This window comes from Prinia subflava, chromosome 8 (genome assembly GCF_021018805.1).
Source record: "Prinia subflava isolate CZ2003 ecotype Zambia chromosome 8, Cam_Psub_1.2, whole genome shotgun sequence".
Lineage (NCBI taxonomy): Eukaryota > Metazoa > Chordata > Aves > Passeriformes > Cisticolidae > Prinia > Prinia subflava.
The window spans coordinates 14,552,596-14,565,143 of record NC_086254.1 but is presented as its reverse complement, the minus strand read 5'-3'; the positions used below and the strand labels follow the sequence as shown (position 1 = coordinate 14,565,143).

Here is a 12,548-nt window from a genome sequence, read left to right as displayed (position 1 = left end):
CCCGTGCCGCGTCCCAGGGGGACAGAAAAGATCGTCCCGGGGAGGGGCTTTGAGACAGTGCAGAGGAAAAAATATGGAACGCTTCACGAATTTGCGTGTCATCCTTGCGCAGGGGCCATGCTAATCTTCTCTGTATCGTTCCAATTTTAGTATATGTGCTGCCGAAGCGAGCACGAACTGAGCTATCCCCGCAGCGGTATTTAAACCTTCCCGACTTGGCAATTTTTACCTCAGTGCGAGTACACTGTTCCGGACTCCCACACCTTTCCTCACATAATCACTCTCCTAAGCGACGAGTGCTGATTTTTGATTCTAAATCTCCACTTTATTGAAATTTTTCGCCTTTTTCTTGCCAAACGGCCGCTCGGAGGTGCCGGCTGCGCGCGGAGCATGCCGGGATATCTTAACATTTGCATGGAGGCGGGGCCGGGCCGGAGCGTGTCCTCCACCGTCCCGTCGTGCCCCGGGAGCGCGTGCGCGCGCACGCGCGTGAGCCGCCGTGGCCGGCGGAGGAAAATGGCGGCGGAGCGCTGAGGGACGGGACAGGAGCGCGCCGGGACAGCTGAGCCGTTCGCCGCCCGCGGGCCGCGCCGCACCGCTCCGCCCCGCTGAGGGACCCCCATGGCCGCGGGGACATCCCGCCACCCGCGTCCCTGTTGCGTCTTCTCCGGCCGCGCAGCTCCCGGGCCCCGCTGAGTGCCCAGGCCTGACCCGTTGGGCCTGACCCGCCGCCGCCCCGAGGCGTCTGCGCCGGGCAGGGGCCGGGAGGGGAACGGAGGCAGCGCCCGCCCGGCCCCAGCCCGGCCCACGGAGGAGCAGCAGCCTTTTCTGGCCCAGCCCTCCCCATCCCCGCCGTCAGGATGTCCGAGAACCAGCCGAACGCCAACAACCACCACCCGGCCAACAACGCCGGGGCCGCCGGCGGCAACAACCGGGGCGTCCGCAACCCCAACCTCAACCAGAACCCCCTGATCAACGTGCGCGACCGCCTCTTCCACGCGCTGTTCTTCAAGATGGCAGTGACCTACGCGCGCCTCTTCCCTCCCTCCTTCCGCCGCGTCTTCGAGTTCTTCGTTCTTCTCAAGGTGAGGGGCAGCTCCTCCTGCCAGCCCGCGTCCGGGCTGAGGGCAGGGATTTTATTAGGAGCACAAAAAGCCGTGCCTCCTCCGTGTGTTTGGCCCACGCACGCTGAGCTGTCCTCTCCTGTGAGGGAGACATCAGTCTCCATGGTGGTCCCGGTGTTCCCTGCACTCTGGAGCTCTTCCAGATCTGTAAATCAAAAAGAAATTGCTGAGCCAGCTCGCTGGGCAGATAGGCCGGTGCAAGGCAGGAGAAGTTTCAGTTTCTGTTTCCTAGCGATCGCACTTTTTGGATACATTTCCCACATGATCTACTGGGTTGTTTGGAGTTTTGCTGGAGTCTTGTCTTTTCTGGAAGCAGTAAAGGCACAGCCCCGTTCTAACCCCGTTTATTTCAGGAGTGTGTCACTCTGCTCTGGGGCGACCCCAGCTGTCTGCTGGGTGATGGGGACCCTCCCAGAGAGCCCTGGCAGTGTCCAGGGGTGACTGCCCTTGGTAAAATCCTGCTCCATGACGTCCAGGATGGGAAATTAAACAAAGGGGAAGGGCTTTGTTTACCAGGCAACAGCAGCACTCTTCTCTAGGTTTCTACAATTCAGCAAGAAAACCCTCAGCACAGCTTGTCTCATGCTGCACAGATAGGTTTTCCACCCTCTCAGGAGACGTTTGGGTTTTTCACATCCCTTTTCCCTCTCCCAGCTGTGTATCTGCATCCTGGCAAGGACAGGGATGGTGCTAACGGTGCGGTGGTCAGGCACAGTGGCTGGAGCAGTTTATCTTGCTTCTGCCTCTGACCACAGCTCCTCCCAGAGAAGTCAAAACTTCCTCAGGGCTCTGTGGAGAGCAGCCTGCAGGGTCAGAGGCCAGCAGCCTGCTCCCTGCTCTCCTCCAGCTGCTGGCAGGAGGGAAATGGGAGCCCACATTTCCATCCCGAGCCTTGGAACTGCCCCTGGCTCTTGTGTGGCTCCTGCAGCCAGGGAGGTGGCTGTGCCTTGCCTTCCCTGACTTCTCCCTGTGCAGCTGCTCTGCAGTGATGTTTACCAGGCTGTTTGTTCGGCACAAATAGGTCAGGACGGCGGGGCTGGTGAGGACAGAGCGGCGCAGGGCGGCTGGGAGGGAGCCTGAGCTCAGCAGTGCCGCTCGCTGTGCCAGCTGTGCTCAGAGCTCTGAACTTTGGACAGCTCTCCTCACTCCAGGGAATGAGTTTTTTAAAGTCCACCCTGCTTTGCTGTGGTTTATGGCTGTTCCTGGGATGGAGGCAGGGCGGGGAGCTGTGGTGTTTTGTGCACTCAGTCTCAGGGGCCAGCTCAACCTCCCCGAGGCAGGACAACGGATCTGATGTGGGTTTGGGTCATCCTGCCCAGGGGTGGGTTGGCTTGGCTTAGAGTTCACTTTATTCTGCCTTTACAAAGCTGGACAGGCTTCTCTAGGTTTCAGCAGGAAGCTCTTTGTGCTGAGGAGGGAAGGGTTGGGAGGCACGGACGTGTTTCCATTTCCTTCACTGTGCCTCGTGGCCTCATCCCACACTGATGCTCTGTGTGCTCAGTTTTGGGGACACTGTTGGATGTGCTTTCAGAAGCCTGTTCCTGTCACCTCTCACGAGCAGGAACAGCTGGTTCCTGGTGCCTTTGGTGCCTTCCCTGCTGGGACTGCCAAGCTCTGGCTGCTGCCTTGTTGATGCAGAGAAGCTTCAAAGCTCTTGCTCGCTTGCCAGTCCACTCACCCAAATTACCCTGATGTTTCACAGGCAGAGAAGAGCTGGTGATAACCAGGGGGTCTGACAGTCTCTGCCTTGTCTCCTGCCTTTCAGGCTCTCTTTGTGCTCTTCATCCTGGCCTACATCCACATCGCCTTCTCGCGCTCTCCCATCAACTGCCTGGAGCACGTGCGGGACAAGTGGCCCCGTGATGGCATCCTGCGCGTGGAAATCCAGCGCAACTCCAGCCGGGCCCCCATCTTCCTGCAGTTCTGCGGCGTGGAGAAGTTCCCAGGAATGGTGGTTGAGTCCACGGCTGAGGAAGAGGAGGAGGAAGAGGAGGAAATGACTGTGGATATGTTTGAAAACAGCTCCATCAAGGTGAGGATGTGCTTCCTGCGTATGCTGGAGAGGGGAGCCGGGGTGATGGGCTGGGGAGAAGTCTTGGTTGGAAGTGAAGTCCCTGTGTGATCCATTGGTCTCCTGGAAACAAAGCCTGTCCCTTGGCTGCTCCTGAGTCCCCACATTGGCCTCTGATGGTTTAACACAGAGAGAAAATGTCCTTTGGGGAGTGGGAGGCTTTTGTGGGGATAAAGAGAGCATGGCAGGTGAGAGGTGAAGAGGCTGCTGATGTGGCTTTCCCTACTCTGGTTTTCCAACAGTTTGAGCTGGATATCGAGCCCAAGGTGTTCCCATCCCGGGTGAGCAGCATTGAGCTGCCCCACAACGACAGCCAGGAGTTCTCGTTTAGTGACGCAGCCACTAAAGGTATGCAGCCTCTGCGGGAGACTGTGTCCGAGTTTGAGATGCTAGCCCGAGCAGGTAATCACACCTTCACTGCTACCTGTGCTCCTCCTTCCTCCCGTCACCATCCTCCCCACACATCCCATCCTGGCTCCTTGGACCACCTGCACCTTAAATGTCTTCCCAATGTGTTTACCTGGGGATAATCCTGTCAGTGCTAACAGCAGACCCACGGCGAGCCCTGCCCTGAGGCTGGGACGAGGCTGGGGGTTGTGGGGAGGCTGGGTTAGAGAATTTGCCAGCCAAGAGGCTTCAGATTAACCACAGGTGAATGAAGGCTCTTGGCCTGGCAGGTTTCTGTGGTGATCGGTGTCAGGTATCTCAGGTGAGCGTGAACCCCCTGTTCTGATCCATTCCCTGTGCCCTGCAATCCACAGGGATCTCCTGACAGCAACATTCCTTCTAGCATGAGCAGGGTTTGGGCAGTGCTCTGGGTGCTGAGCCAACACCAGCACTTGGAGCAGCCAATTTGCTACAATTAATTAATCCCAAAAGCCACCCAGCGGGTTTTGGTGGATTGCAATACAGAACTGCTGTTCCACTCGGATGTTCCCTGGCCTTATCCCACCCTTTTCCTGCCTGACCTAAGCTGCTCAGGCCTTGTAAACTGCAGAGGGAGATTTAGTAGCTTTGTATTATTTAAAATGGAATTCCAGTGTGGAAAAATTTCTGTTTCTAGTGGTTAAGGTAAAAAATCCACTAAGGAATATTTATCTTAAAGTAGAGACATGGACTTGGATTCTTTGTTGGGTTTTTTTTCCTCACAAAATTTGCAAGAAGTTTGACTCTTTCACCACACTTTTCCCTCTGAAAGCTGGAATTCTTTGCCCTGCAGACACACTGGGGTTGTAGCTGTGGAGGAGGATGAGACTGGACATTGTCCTCCTGTTCCTTGGCCTTGCAGTGGATTTGCTTGATGCTCGTCCAGAGCTCATTAGTCCTGAATTAAAGGTCCAGAGAGCAGTAAATGTTTTTGGTGCAGGACCTTTATTGCTGGTGCCTGGGTTCTGAGAAGAGTCACGTTGTGCTGGGCTGAGGCACTGGTGGGAAGTCCCTTGTTTTGCTGAATGCCTGGTTGGAAACGATCCAGAAAAGGAGAGGAAGAGAACAGGCTGTTTCCCAGATTAGTTACAAAATTCACATCTTTAGTTCAGCCCCAAATACCTGATTTTAATTGTTTTTTCCAGGTTTTCTGTCTTCTCAGTGCACCAAATTTTATGTTTAGTCAGAATATTTTACCACAAAAAAACCCACTTTGTTATACAAAGGAAGCAATTGTTGATATTTAAACCCTTGATTTCCTTTTGAGCTTAAAACTGTTTATAATGGAAACAAAAGACAAACCCAACAGCCCAGCCTGTGTTTGCTGCCCAATAAGGGGATGAGGGGATCTCTGTCAGGGCTGGGTCAGGTGTGTCTCTGCTCAGTTCTTGTGTCACTTTAACTGTCACTGTGGAGCTGGGAGCTGCCTGACAGCTGCCTCCCCCCTCCTGGAGATACACCCTGGCAGTCTGAAAGAGCAGGGATTAAATTGCTTGGCTCTGGCTTAGCGGGAGGTTTTGTCCTTTCAGAGATGATGTAGCAAAAAAGCATCTCTGGAACTTTTCTTGGAAAAAAGAAAAAAAAAACCAAACTGGAGAAACTTCAGGCACCACCAGTTTTTGGGAAAGCTGTAATTGCTGCTGCCTTCAGTTCTGACATGTAATTGCAGCAGTGACCTCAGTCCCCTGGGAAGTGCAGGGCTCTTGCCTCTGGAGCATTTACTTGGTGTTCAGCAGGTGTAAAGTGGATTTTCCTGCTGGTTCCCAAACAACCTGGGAAGCAGGAATTGAACAGAGCACGAACAAGTGGCTCTGGGCTTGCCAGGCAAAGATGTGAGCAGGTTCTGGGCAGAGCTTGGAACTGCTGCCCTGAAGCTTTCCCAGAAGTCCCACATTAAGGACTAATGTCAAGAGAATGGGCTGTAATTCCAAAGAGTTTATATTGATTTATGTTTAATTAGTTGAGGGAAGCCTGGAGCCCACGTTTGCAACCAGTTCCCTTCTCAAGAACACGACTGGAGGGAGGGGACCCAGAGGGGCTGTTTCTTCGTGCTGGCTGTTTGCAGATGTGTGTGTTGAGTGTCCCTGTGTCTGTGTCTCTCTCCCAGTGTGGCCACAGGAGGAGTACATCGTGGAATATTCCCTGGAATACGGCTTCCTGCGCCTGTCCCAGAGCACGCGGCAGCGCCTCAGCATCCCCGTCATGGTGGTGACCCTGGGTGAGTGGGAGCAGGGCGGGGGGCTCAGGGGTGGGTGCAGAGACCTCCACCCCATCTCTGGGAACTCTTCCTGGAGCTCATTGTGCTCACCTCCCACACAGGAGAGCTGCTGTGTGCAGCCTGCCTGCCTTTAGTAGGTCACAGCTTTTCAGGAGGAGTTTTCTGAAATGGTGGAGCCTGGTTTGAGCCCTGATGTCATGCCCAGCACAGTTTTCCCACATGGAGCAGGGAAGAGCTCTCTCCCTAGCTGAAGGCTCAGTGTGGAGCAGCAGGGTTAGAGCCTGGTGGCCAGAGCAGCTGTGCAGATGTTGGGGACAGACACAGATCTGTCACACTGTGTGTGCTGCTGTGCCCTTGTGAGCACCAGCAGGTCATTTCCTTCAGCAGCATTCTCTTCTCCTGGCATTTGCTGCCTTAGAACCTGTCCAGGTCAGGCAGGAACACAGCCTCAGATGTTCTCGTGCCTGTGAACCTCTGTATCTGTTACTGCAGCAATCAGAGGAGCTTGTCACTTCCTCCCACTCAAGCTGAAGCAGAGCTCGGATGAGGGTTAAGCAGCTTTCCTGTGCAGTAATGGGCAATCAGGGTGAGCCCTGGAGATAGGCCAAGCCTAGAGGGCGAATTCCCTTTGTGTCTGTGCCAGCACAGAGTGTGACATCCCTGAGAATCCTTAAGGCCTGACTGCCATTTGCACTTTAGTGTGGCTGCATCTGTCAGGGGGTGAGATTTTTCCTCCCAATCCTCCCAAGTTTGGTTTTACTGCCCCAGATCCACCTGCAGATGCAGCTCTGCTGGCACAAGTATCTCACACCCTGTGCCTTTGTGGCTCCAGATGTGAACAATGTGAAAGGGTTTTTTGTTCTCTCTAGATCCTACCAGGGATCAGTGCTTTGGGGACAGGTTCAGCCGCCTGCTGCTGGACGAGTTCCTGGGCTACGATGACATCCTGATGTCGAGCGTCAAAGCTTTAGCTGAAAACGAGGAGAACAAAGGTAAGGCCTGGAGGAGTCTCAGCAGCAGCTGCTTGGAGCAGTGGGTGTTTGTTCTGTGGATGCCTGACTATCATCTTCTGACTATTGATTAATCTGTGATGCAGGGAGCAGCTCCCTGTGTTATTGTCAAGGACAAAATGGGAGAGGCAGGAGGGGAGAGGTGTCTGGAAACGTGATTTCCTCCCGCCTCACTGCCCTGCATGACAATGAGTGCTGCCCTGAGGATTTGCTCCAAATCCTGTTCCTTTAGCAGGCACTGGAGCTTGGTTCTTAGCCTGTGCCTTAATCACACTGAGCTTGTGCTTGTGCTTTTTCTCCAGGTTTCCTTCGTAACGTGGTGTCTGGGGAGCATTATCGCTTTGTCAGCATGTGGATGGCCAGGACGTCCTACCTGGCAGCCTTCGTCATCATGGTCATCTTCGTAAGTCACTGTGGGCTGGCCAGTGAGTGTTGGGGTTACAGCAGAGCTCTCATCTGCTTTTAGAGTGTACTTGGTGGAGGATGAGGCATGTTTTTGTTTGTTTGGGTTGTTTCTTTTTTAAGTTTCTAAAGTCCACCAGTGAAAGGAACAGAAGAGCTGACCTAAAATGCAGTGTTGTTTTTGTTGTCAAAAGGGAGCTGCTGCTAATTTCTAAGTGTCCTTAAAATACTCCAGCTGTCAGTACAGGCTGCAGACATTTGTCCTCTGAGACTTTTAAGAACAGCCCAGACTGATTTGCCAGGAGCGATCAAGATAAAACCAAGCGATGATGTCTGAGACGAGGCGTTCTCAGATACACATCAGACAAGATCCCAAGCCATACCTACCCCGTGTTTGTTGTCCTGGGTGGATGTGGGTGACTGTCTCTTTGTGTGTGGCTGTCCCACCCATGGGGCAGGTCCGTGCACAGTCACAGTGTGGGCACTGAGGAGGAACAGAGCGGGGTGGAGAGCGGGAGAATCCCTGCTCCCAGCTCTGCGGGTTGGTGTGGCCCCAGTGCAAACATCCAGGATTGGTCCCTTTACAAACAAATCCCTTACTGTCTGTTCCCCTGCAGCAGCACAGAGATTAATTGCTTTCTTTTTGAAGCTCTAATTACTCTTTGGGAAATGGCTCTGCACAGCTCCTGTTAATGAATGTGGGATGTGCAAGCCCAGGCTCGCCCGGGCCTCTGCCGCACTGCGATTCCAAGCGACTCCCTGCACCCGTGGGGCTCTAACCTGCCTCCCCTTCTCTGTCCTGTTCCAGACTCTCTCTGTCTCGATGCTGCTGCGCTACTCACACCACCAGATCTTTGTCTTCATTGGTAAGGACGGGCTGAGGGGTTGGGGTTGTGCTGGGCACTGTAGAGTCACAGCAGGTTTGGATTGGAACGACCTTGAGGATCATTAGCTCCAATTTAGGAGGGTCCTACCTGTAGGTGGACAGGGAATAAATACATCCTCCTGCTCCCAGTCACTGCACTTGCCAGAGCTGTTCTCTGTCCTGAGGAGTATTGGCTAGGGACAGATGATGTGGCTGCACTGAGCAGGCAGAGCTGTGGGGTGGAGTGTTCTGTTGCCCTCCATCCTCTCCATGTGTGTTTTCCCTCTTGCAGTTGACCTGTTACAGATGCTGGAGATGAACATGACCATTGCATTCCCTGCTGCTCCACTCCTCACTGTAATCCTGGCTCTGGTCGGTAAGGACTTGCCTCACTGCTTGTGTCTGCAGCACGTCCCTCTGGGATCTGTGGGAAGTCTAATTCCCTGTTCCAAGCTGGCCACGGCAGGTGGTTACTGTGGCTGCTCATCACAAGGCAGAAGGCTCTGGAATTTGATGGCACAGTGAACTCCATTGTCCTTCTGGGTCCTCTGGAAAAGCAGTAGTTTGCTGGGAAATCACAGAATCCAAAGCTTTGCCTGTCCCTGGAGCTCGTTGCAGACTGGCATTTGGTGGCCACGTTGCATTTGTACAATTTTAATTTAAAAATAGCAAAACCTCCCAGAATTGGTGCTGTGGGATGCAGCAGACCCATGGGACATGACAGGCAGAGCATTCTTGGCCGTAGCTGCTGCCATAAGCAGAGCCCAGTTACCTGCCCTGGGCAGGTGCAGTCACAGCCCTGCTCTGAGGTGACAGAGACCCTTTCCCATGCCCTGCCACCTGCTGATGTCCCCTCTGTCCCCAGGTATGGAGGCCATAATGTCTGAGTTCTTCAATGACACCACCACCGCGTTCTACATCATCCTCATCGTGTGGCTGGCGGACCAGTACGACGCCATCTGCTGCCACACCAACACCAGCAAGAGGCACTGGCTCAGGTGAGGGCTGGCTGTGGCCACACTCCCCCTGCGTGTCCTCCCTGAGTCCTCCCCAGCACCCCCAGGCACAGCAGCCTCCACTCCTAAGGGTGTTATCTGTGTGGCTGCTTGGGAGCTGCCCCACATATCACAGGCTCCAAAGTGCAATTTCTCCACTTTGGGTTTGGGCCTGGATCTGGGAATGACCTTGATCTTCCCCAGCTTCTTGTTTTTTTCCTGTTCGTAGACAGGCAACTGTAATTATCTGTTGATGAGTCTGTCACCCTATGTGAAGTGCCCCAGCTCAGGCTGGTGTTGGGAGGAGAAAGGAGCTCACATTTTTCCTGATTTTTCTTGCCTTCCTGTCCAGATTCTTCTACTTGTACCACTTTGCCTTCTACGCCTACCACTACCGCTTCAACGGGCAGTACAGCAGCCTGGCACTTGTCACCTCCTGGCTCTTCATCCAGGTGAGTCCCTGCAGGGCTGCTGCACCTTGGGGGGCTTTGTCAAACTTCCTCTCAAGCCGGGTTGGAGGAGGGATCCTTATTTCTGTAAAAGATGGAATTAAGGCTGGTTTGGAAATGGAGCAGCAGAATGAGGCTGTGGAAGAGGGGATGTTTGGATTGCTGCCTCCAGTCCAGCCATGGGAGTGACAATAACCTGATGCCACATGGGTGTTGGGAAGGATTTCTGTCCTGTTTTTCTGGAATAAATCCTGGGAAGGGTCTGCCTTGCAGAGGAGCTGTGCAGTGAGGGTGCTGGCAGGACCAGCTCCAAGCTGATATCCTGGATCAAGCATACCTGTTGGGTGTCTTTGCTTGTTGACCTGCTGCAGGGTGGGGACAGGGAGTAGAGGATGGGCCAGAGGAATGCTGTCATCCTTCTTTTCCCAGTCTTTGAAAGTGAAGAGGGACTGTACTCTCTTGCCTTCAGAGAGAAACTCTAAAGCAGTTTGCAGTAGTCATAGTGGAAGGGATAAATCTTTCCAAACTTGCTGCTGGATTCTTCAGGAGAAGGCGTTTGGTTTTCTCGGGATGTGGTGGGCTGTGACCCAGGCCCAGGGTGACACCTTTCCCTTTCCTCCACCAGCACTCAATGATTTACTTCTTCCACCACTACGAGCTGCCAGCCATCCTACAGCAGATCCGGATCCAGGAGATGCTGCTGCAGAACCAGCAGGTCGGGCAGGGCACCCAGACCACGCTGCAGGACAACCTCAACAACAACACCACGGCCGCCCCGGTGGAGGCCGGGGCCCGCCGAGCCCCGCTGGCCCCCGGGGCCCCCGGCGAGGGCGGCGCCCCGGCCGCCCTGACCCCCGGCGAGGCCTCCAGTGTCATCGCCGCCGCCGCCGCCTCCGTGGGCAGCGACCTGAACTGGGTGGCCGAGACGGCCGCTATCGTGACAGAGGCCTCGTTCCTGTCTGACCTGAGCACCTCCCTCCTGGAGCCCACCGTGGTGCACGAAGCCGTGGCCAACGGGAGCCCTCCAGAGGCGGCCGCAGCCTCGGGGTTGGTGGCCCGCATCAGGGTCAGCAGCGACCACCCGGAGACGGCCGTGGGCTCCATCACCATCGAGGTCACCTCGACGTCCGTGGTGGCTGCAGCGGATGCTGCCCCTGCTGCTGGGCCTGCACCCCTGGCTCCACTGCAGGAGGGGGCGGCCCCCAGCCCCTCCCTTCCCAAGCAGACTGAGGCCCTCGAGGGCTCAGAGAGCCGAGCAAAACCCAGCGGCAAAAACTGCACGGGCAGCAGCAGCAGCAGCGTGGCAGAGCCCCTGCCAGCCTCGGGGGGGGACAGTGACCAGGACAGAGGTTTGGAGGACCGGGCACAGAGCAGCCCCTGCCCAGCACCAGCAGAGAGAACGCCCAGCTCAGAGCCGAGCTCCAGGAACCTGTCCTGAGCCCCGTTGCTGTCACTCTGGACTGCTGGGAAGGCATTTGGATTTTGTTTGTTACTATTTCTCACTTCACCATCATCCTTAACCCGTGGATCCCTCTGAGCAGAGCTGGAGCAACTGGGACAGAGCAGGGCTGCAGTGACCTCTCTCCCCTAGGAAAGGCACGGGGGGCTGTGGGAAGGATGGTGGGGTTTGGTCCCCTGGCCCACACGGCTCCAGGACTCCTCTGAGGCCACAGGTGAGCCAGCCACCTGTTCCCACCTGCCCTGCTTGTTTTCTGCCTTTTCCTTGTCCCCAGCTTTGCCCCTGCAGCTGTGTTTGCAGTCCAGGTGCTGATTCCAGGTGGGAGCTGACCTGGGACAGGCCAGAGGGGTGGCAGCTTTGTGGTTAGAGTAGGAGTGGATAGAACAGGCAGAGAGTGTCCAGCCCCTGTGGGAGAGCCACAGAGGTGAATCCTGGTCGCCTTTCCTGCTCCTGAGGGAGGAGGAGCTTGTACCTTCCCCAGGCACAGTCTGCCCAGGCCAGGGCACAACCAAAGCAGAAAGCTGCAGTTCAGCCCCCTTTTTTCTGTCCTTAAACTTCCCTTGGTGGGTGGCTTGGCAGGTGGAAGGTGCTGTGTCCAGGTGGGAGCTGCCATCCCAGGAGTGATGCTTAGAGAGCTGCAGTGGGTGTCTGGAGAGGTGTGGGGTGAGGGCAGCAGCTCTGTCCTGCACAGCTCTGCTCTGGGTGAGGCAGCTGCTTTCCAGTGCCTTGTCCCTCCCGTGGGACACGTCTGTGTTTAGGATCAGCCCCATCCCAGAGGAGAGAGTGGCTCCTCATGCCTGGTCTGTTGCATGAGCTGGTTTAGCAAAAAACCAAAATACTAAAGCCAAGACATTTCAGCTGGTTTTCCCGTGTTTCCCTGGCAGAGGCTGAGCTGGGGGGCTGCCTGTGGACCCCTGCAGAAGGGCCAGAGCCATGCCAGGATGTGCTAGGAGGGTTTGTGCAGGGAGCTGGAGCAGAGCGAGGCGGGTTGAAGCTCTGGGAGAACCATGGTGGGACAGGGCAGGGACATGTGGGCACTTTGCTCTTGGGGACAGCTGGGTCCCTGCACAGATGTCCCCGAGTTCAGTATTGTCCCCTTATGGCTGAGCAGTGTCTGGAGTCCATCTCTCTCGGAGGGCTCCATTTCAGTGTTACCTTCTCAACACGGGGGGGCTCAGAGCCCCCTCTTCACCCCTCTGCCTTTCCCACCTGGGTGCCCCCTTTTTGTTTTTACTTTTTTACCTGGAGCAGCTGTAGTGCTGCCCCAGGGCAGGGGCGATCCTTCTGTGACCAGCAGGTCAAATCTTGCTGCTGCCAGCACTCCTGAGGAGGCGCCTTGTGGCCAACTGGCTCCCAGCCTCTGGAGTGCCAGCAATGACCCGAGGCTTTTCAGAGGAGTGGGTGGGAGGGGAAGGGGGGACACCAAACCAAATGATTTGATGAATGAAGAGTAGAGTTCATTCTATTTAATTAATGTACAAAATGTGTTTGTATATAATAATAAATATTATCTCTTAACAGCTCCTGCA

At 55.3% G+C, this 12,548-nt stretch overlaps 1 protein-coding gene and 1 non-coding gene across 3 annotated transcripts; one reads left to right on the top strand and one right to left on the bottom strand.

The window, feature by feature from the left end:
- Positions 1 to 67: 67 nt before the first annotated feature.
- Positions 68 to 174, bottom strand: LOC134554468 (U6 spliceosomal RNA). Its single transcript, XR_010081263.1, has one exon. It is a non-coding gene; the product is annotated as a U6 spliceosomal RNA (small nuclear RNA).
- A 285-nt stretch (positions 175 to 459) lies between these two features.
- TMEM259 (transmembrane protein 259) lies at positions 460 to 12,539 on the top strand. 2 transcript variants are annotated; one of them, XM_063403274.1, is made up of 11 exons: positions 460 to 1,085; positions 2,890 to 3,156; positions 3,438 to 3,543; positions 5,729 to 5,839; positions 6,709 to 6,831; positions 7,152 to 7,252; positions 8,060 to 8,117; positions 8,409 to 8,492; positions 8,982 to 9,114; positions 9,464 to 9,563; positions 10,186 to 12,539. In XM_063403274.1, exons 1-11 carry the CDS (start codon positions 861 to 863, stop codon positions 10,996 to 10,998), a joined length of 2,121 nt encoding a protein of 706 aa, XP_063259344.1. In that variant the 5' UTR covers positions 460 to 860; the 3' UTR covers positions 10,999 to 12,539. The 2 variants fall into 2 exon arrangements, with proteins under 2 accessions (XP_063259344.1, XP_063259343.1); XM_063403273.1 differs by having other exon boundaries at positions 3,438 to 3,597.
- The last annotated feature ends 9 nt before the right edge of the window (positions 12,540 to 12,548 follow it).

Excerpts from the sequence above, each read along its gene's own strand:
- TMEM259 (XM_063403273.1), top strand. The coding sequence starts at position 861 with ATGTCCGAGAACCAGCCGAACGCCAACAACCACCACCCGGCCAACAAC. Across the intron at positions 3,157-3,437 it reads TTGAAAACAGCTCCATCAAG|TTTGAGCTGGATATCGAGCC; the intron begins GTGAGGATGTGC and ends GTTTTCCAACAG. Across the intron at positions 9,564-10,185 it reads CCTCCTGGCTCTTCATCCAG|CACTCAATGATTTACTTCTT; the intron begins GTGAGTCCCTGC and ends TTCCTCCACCAG.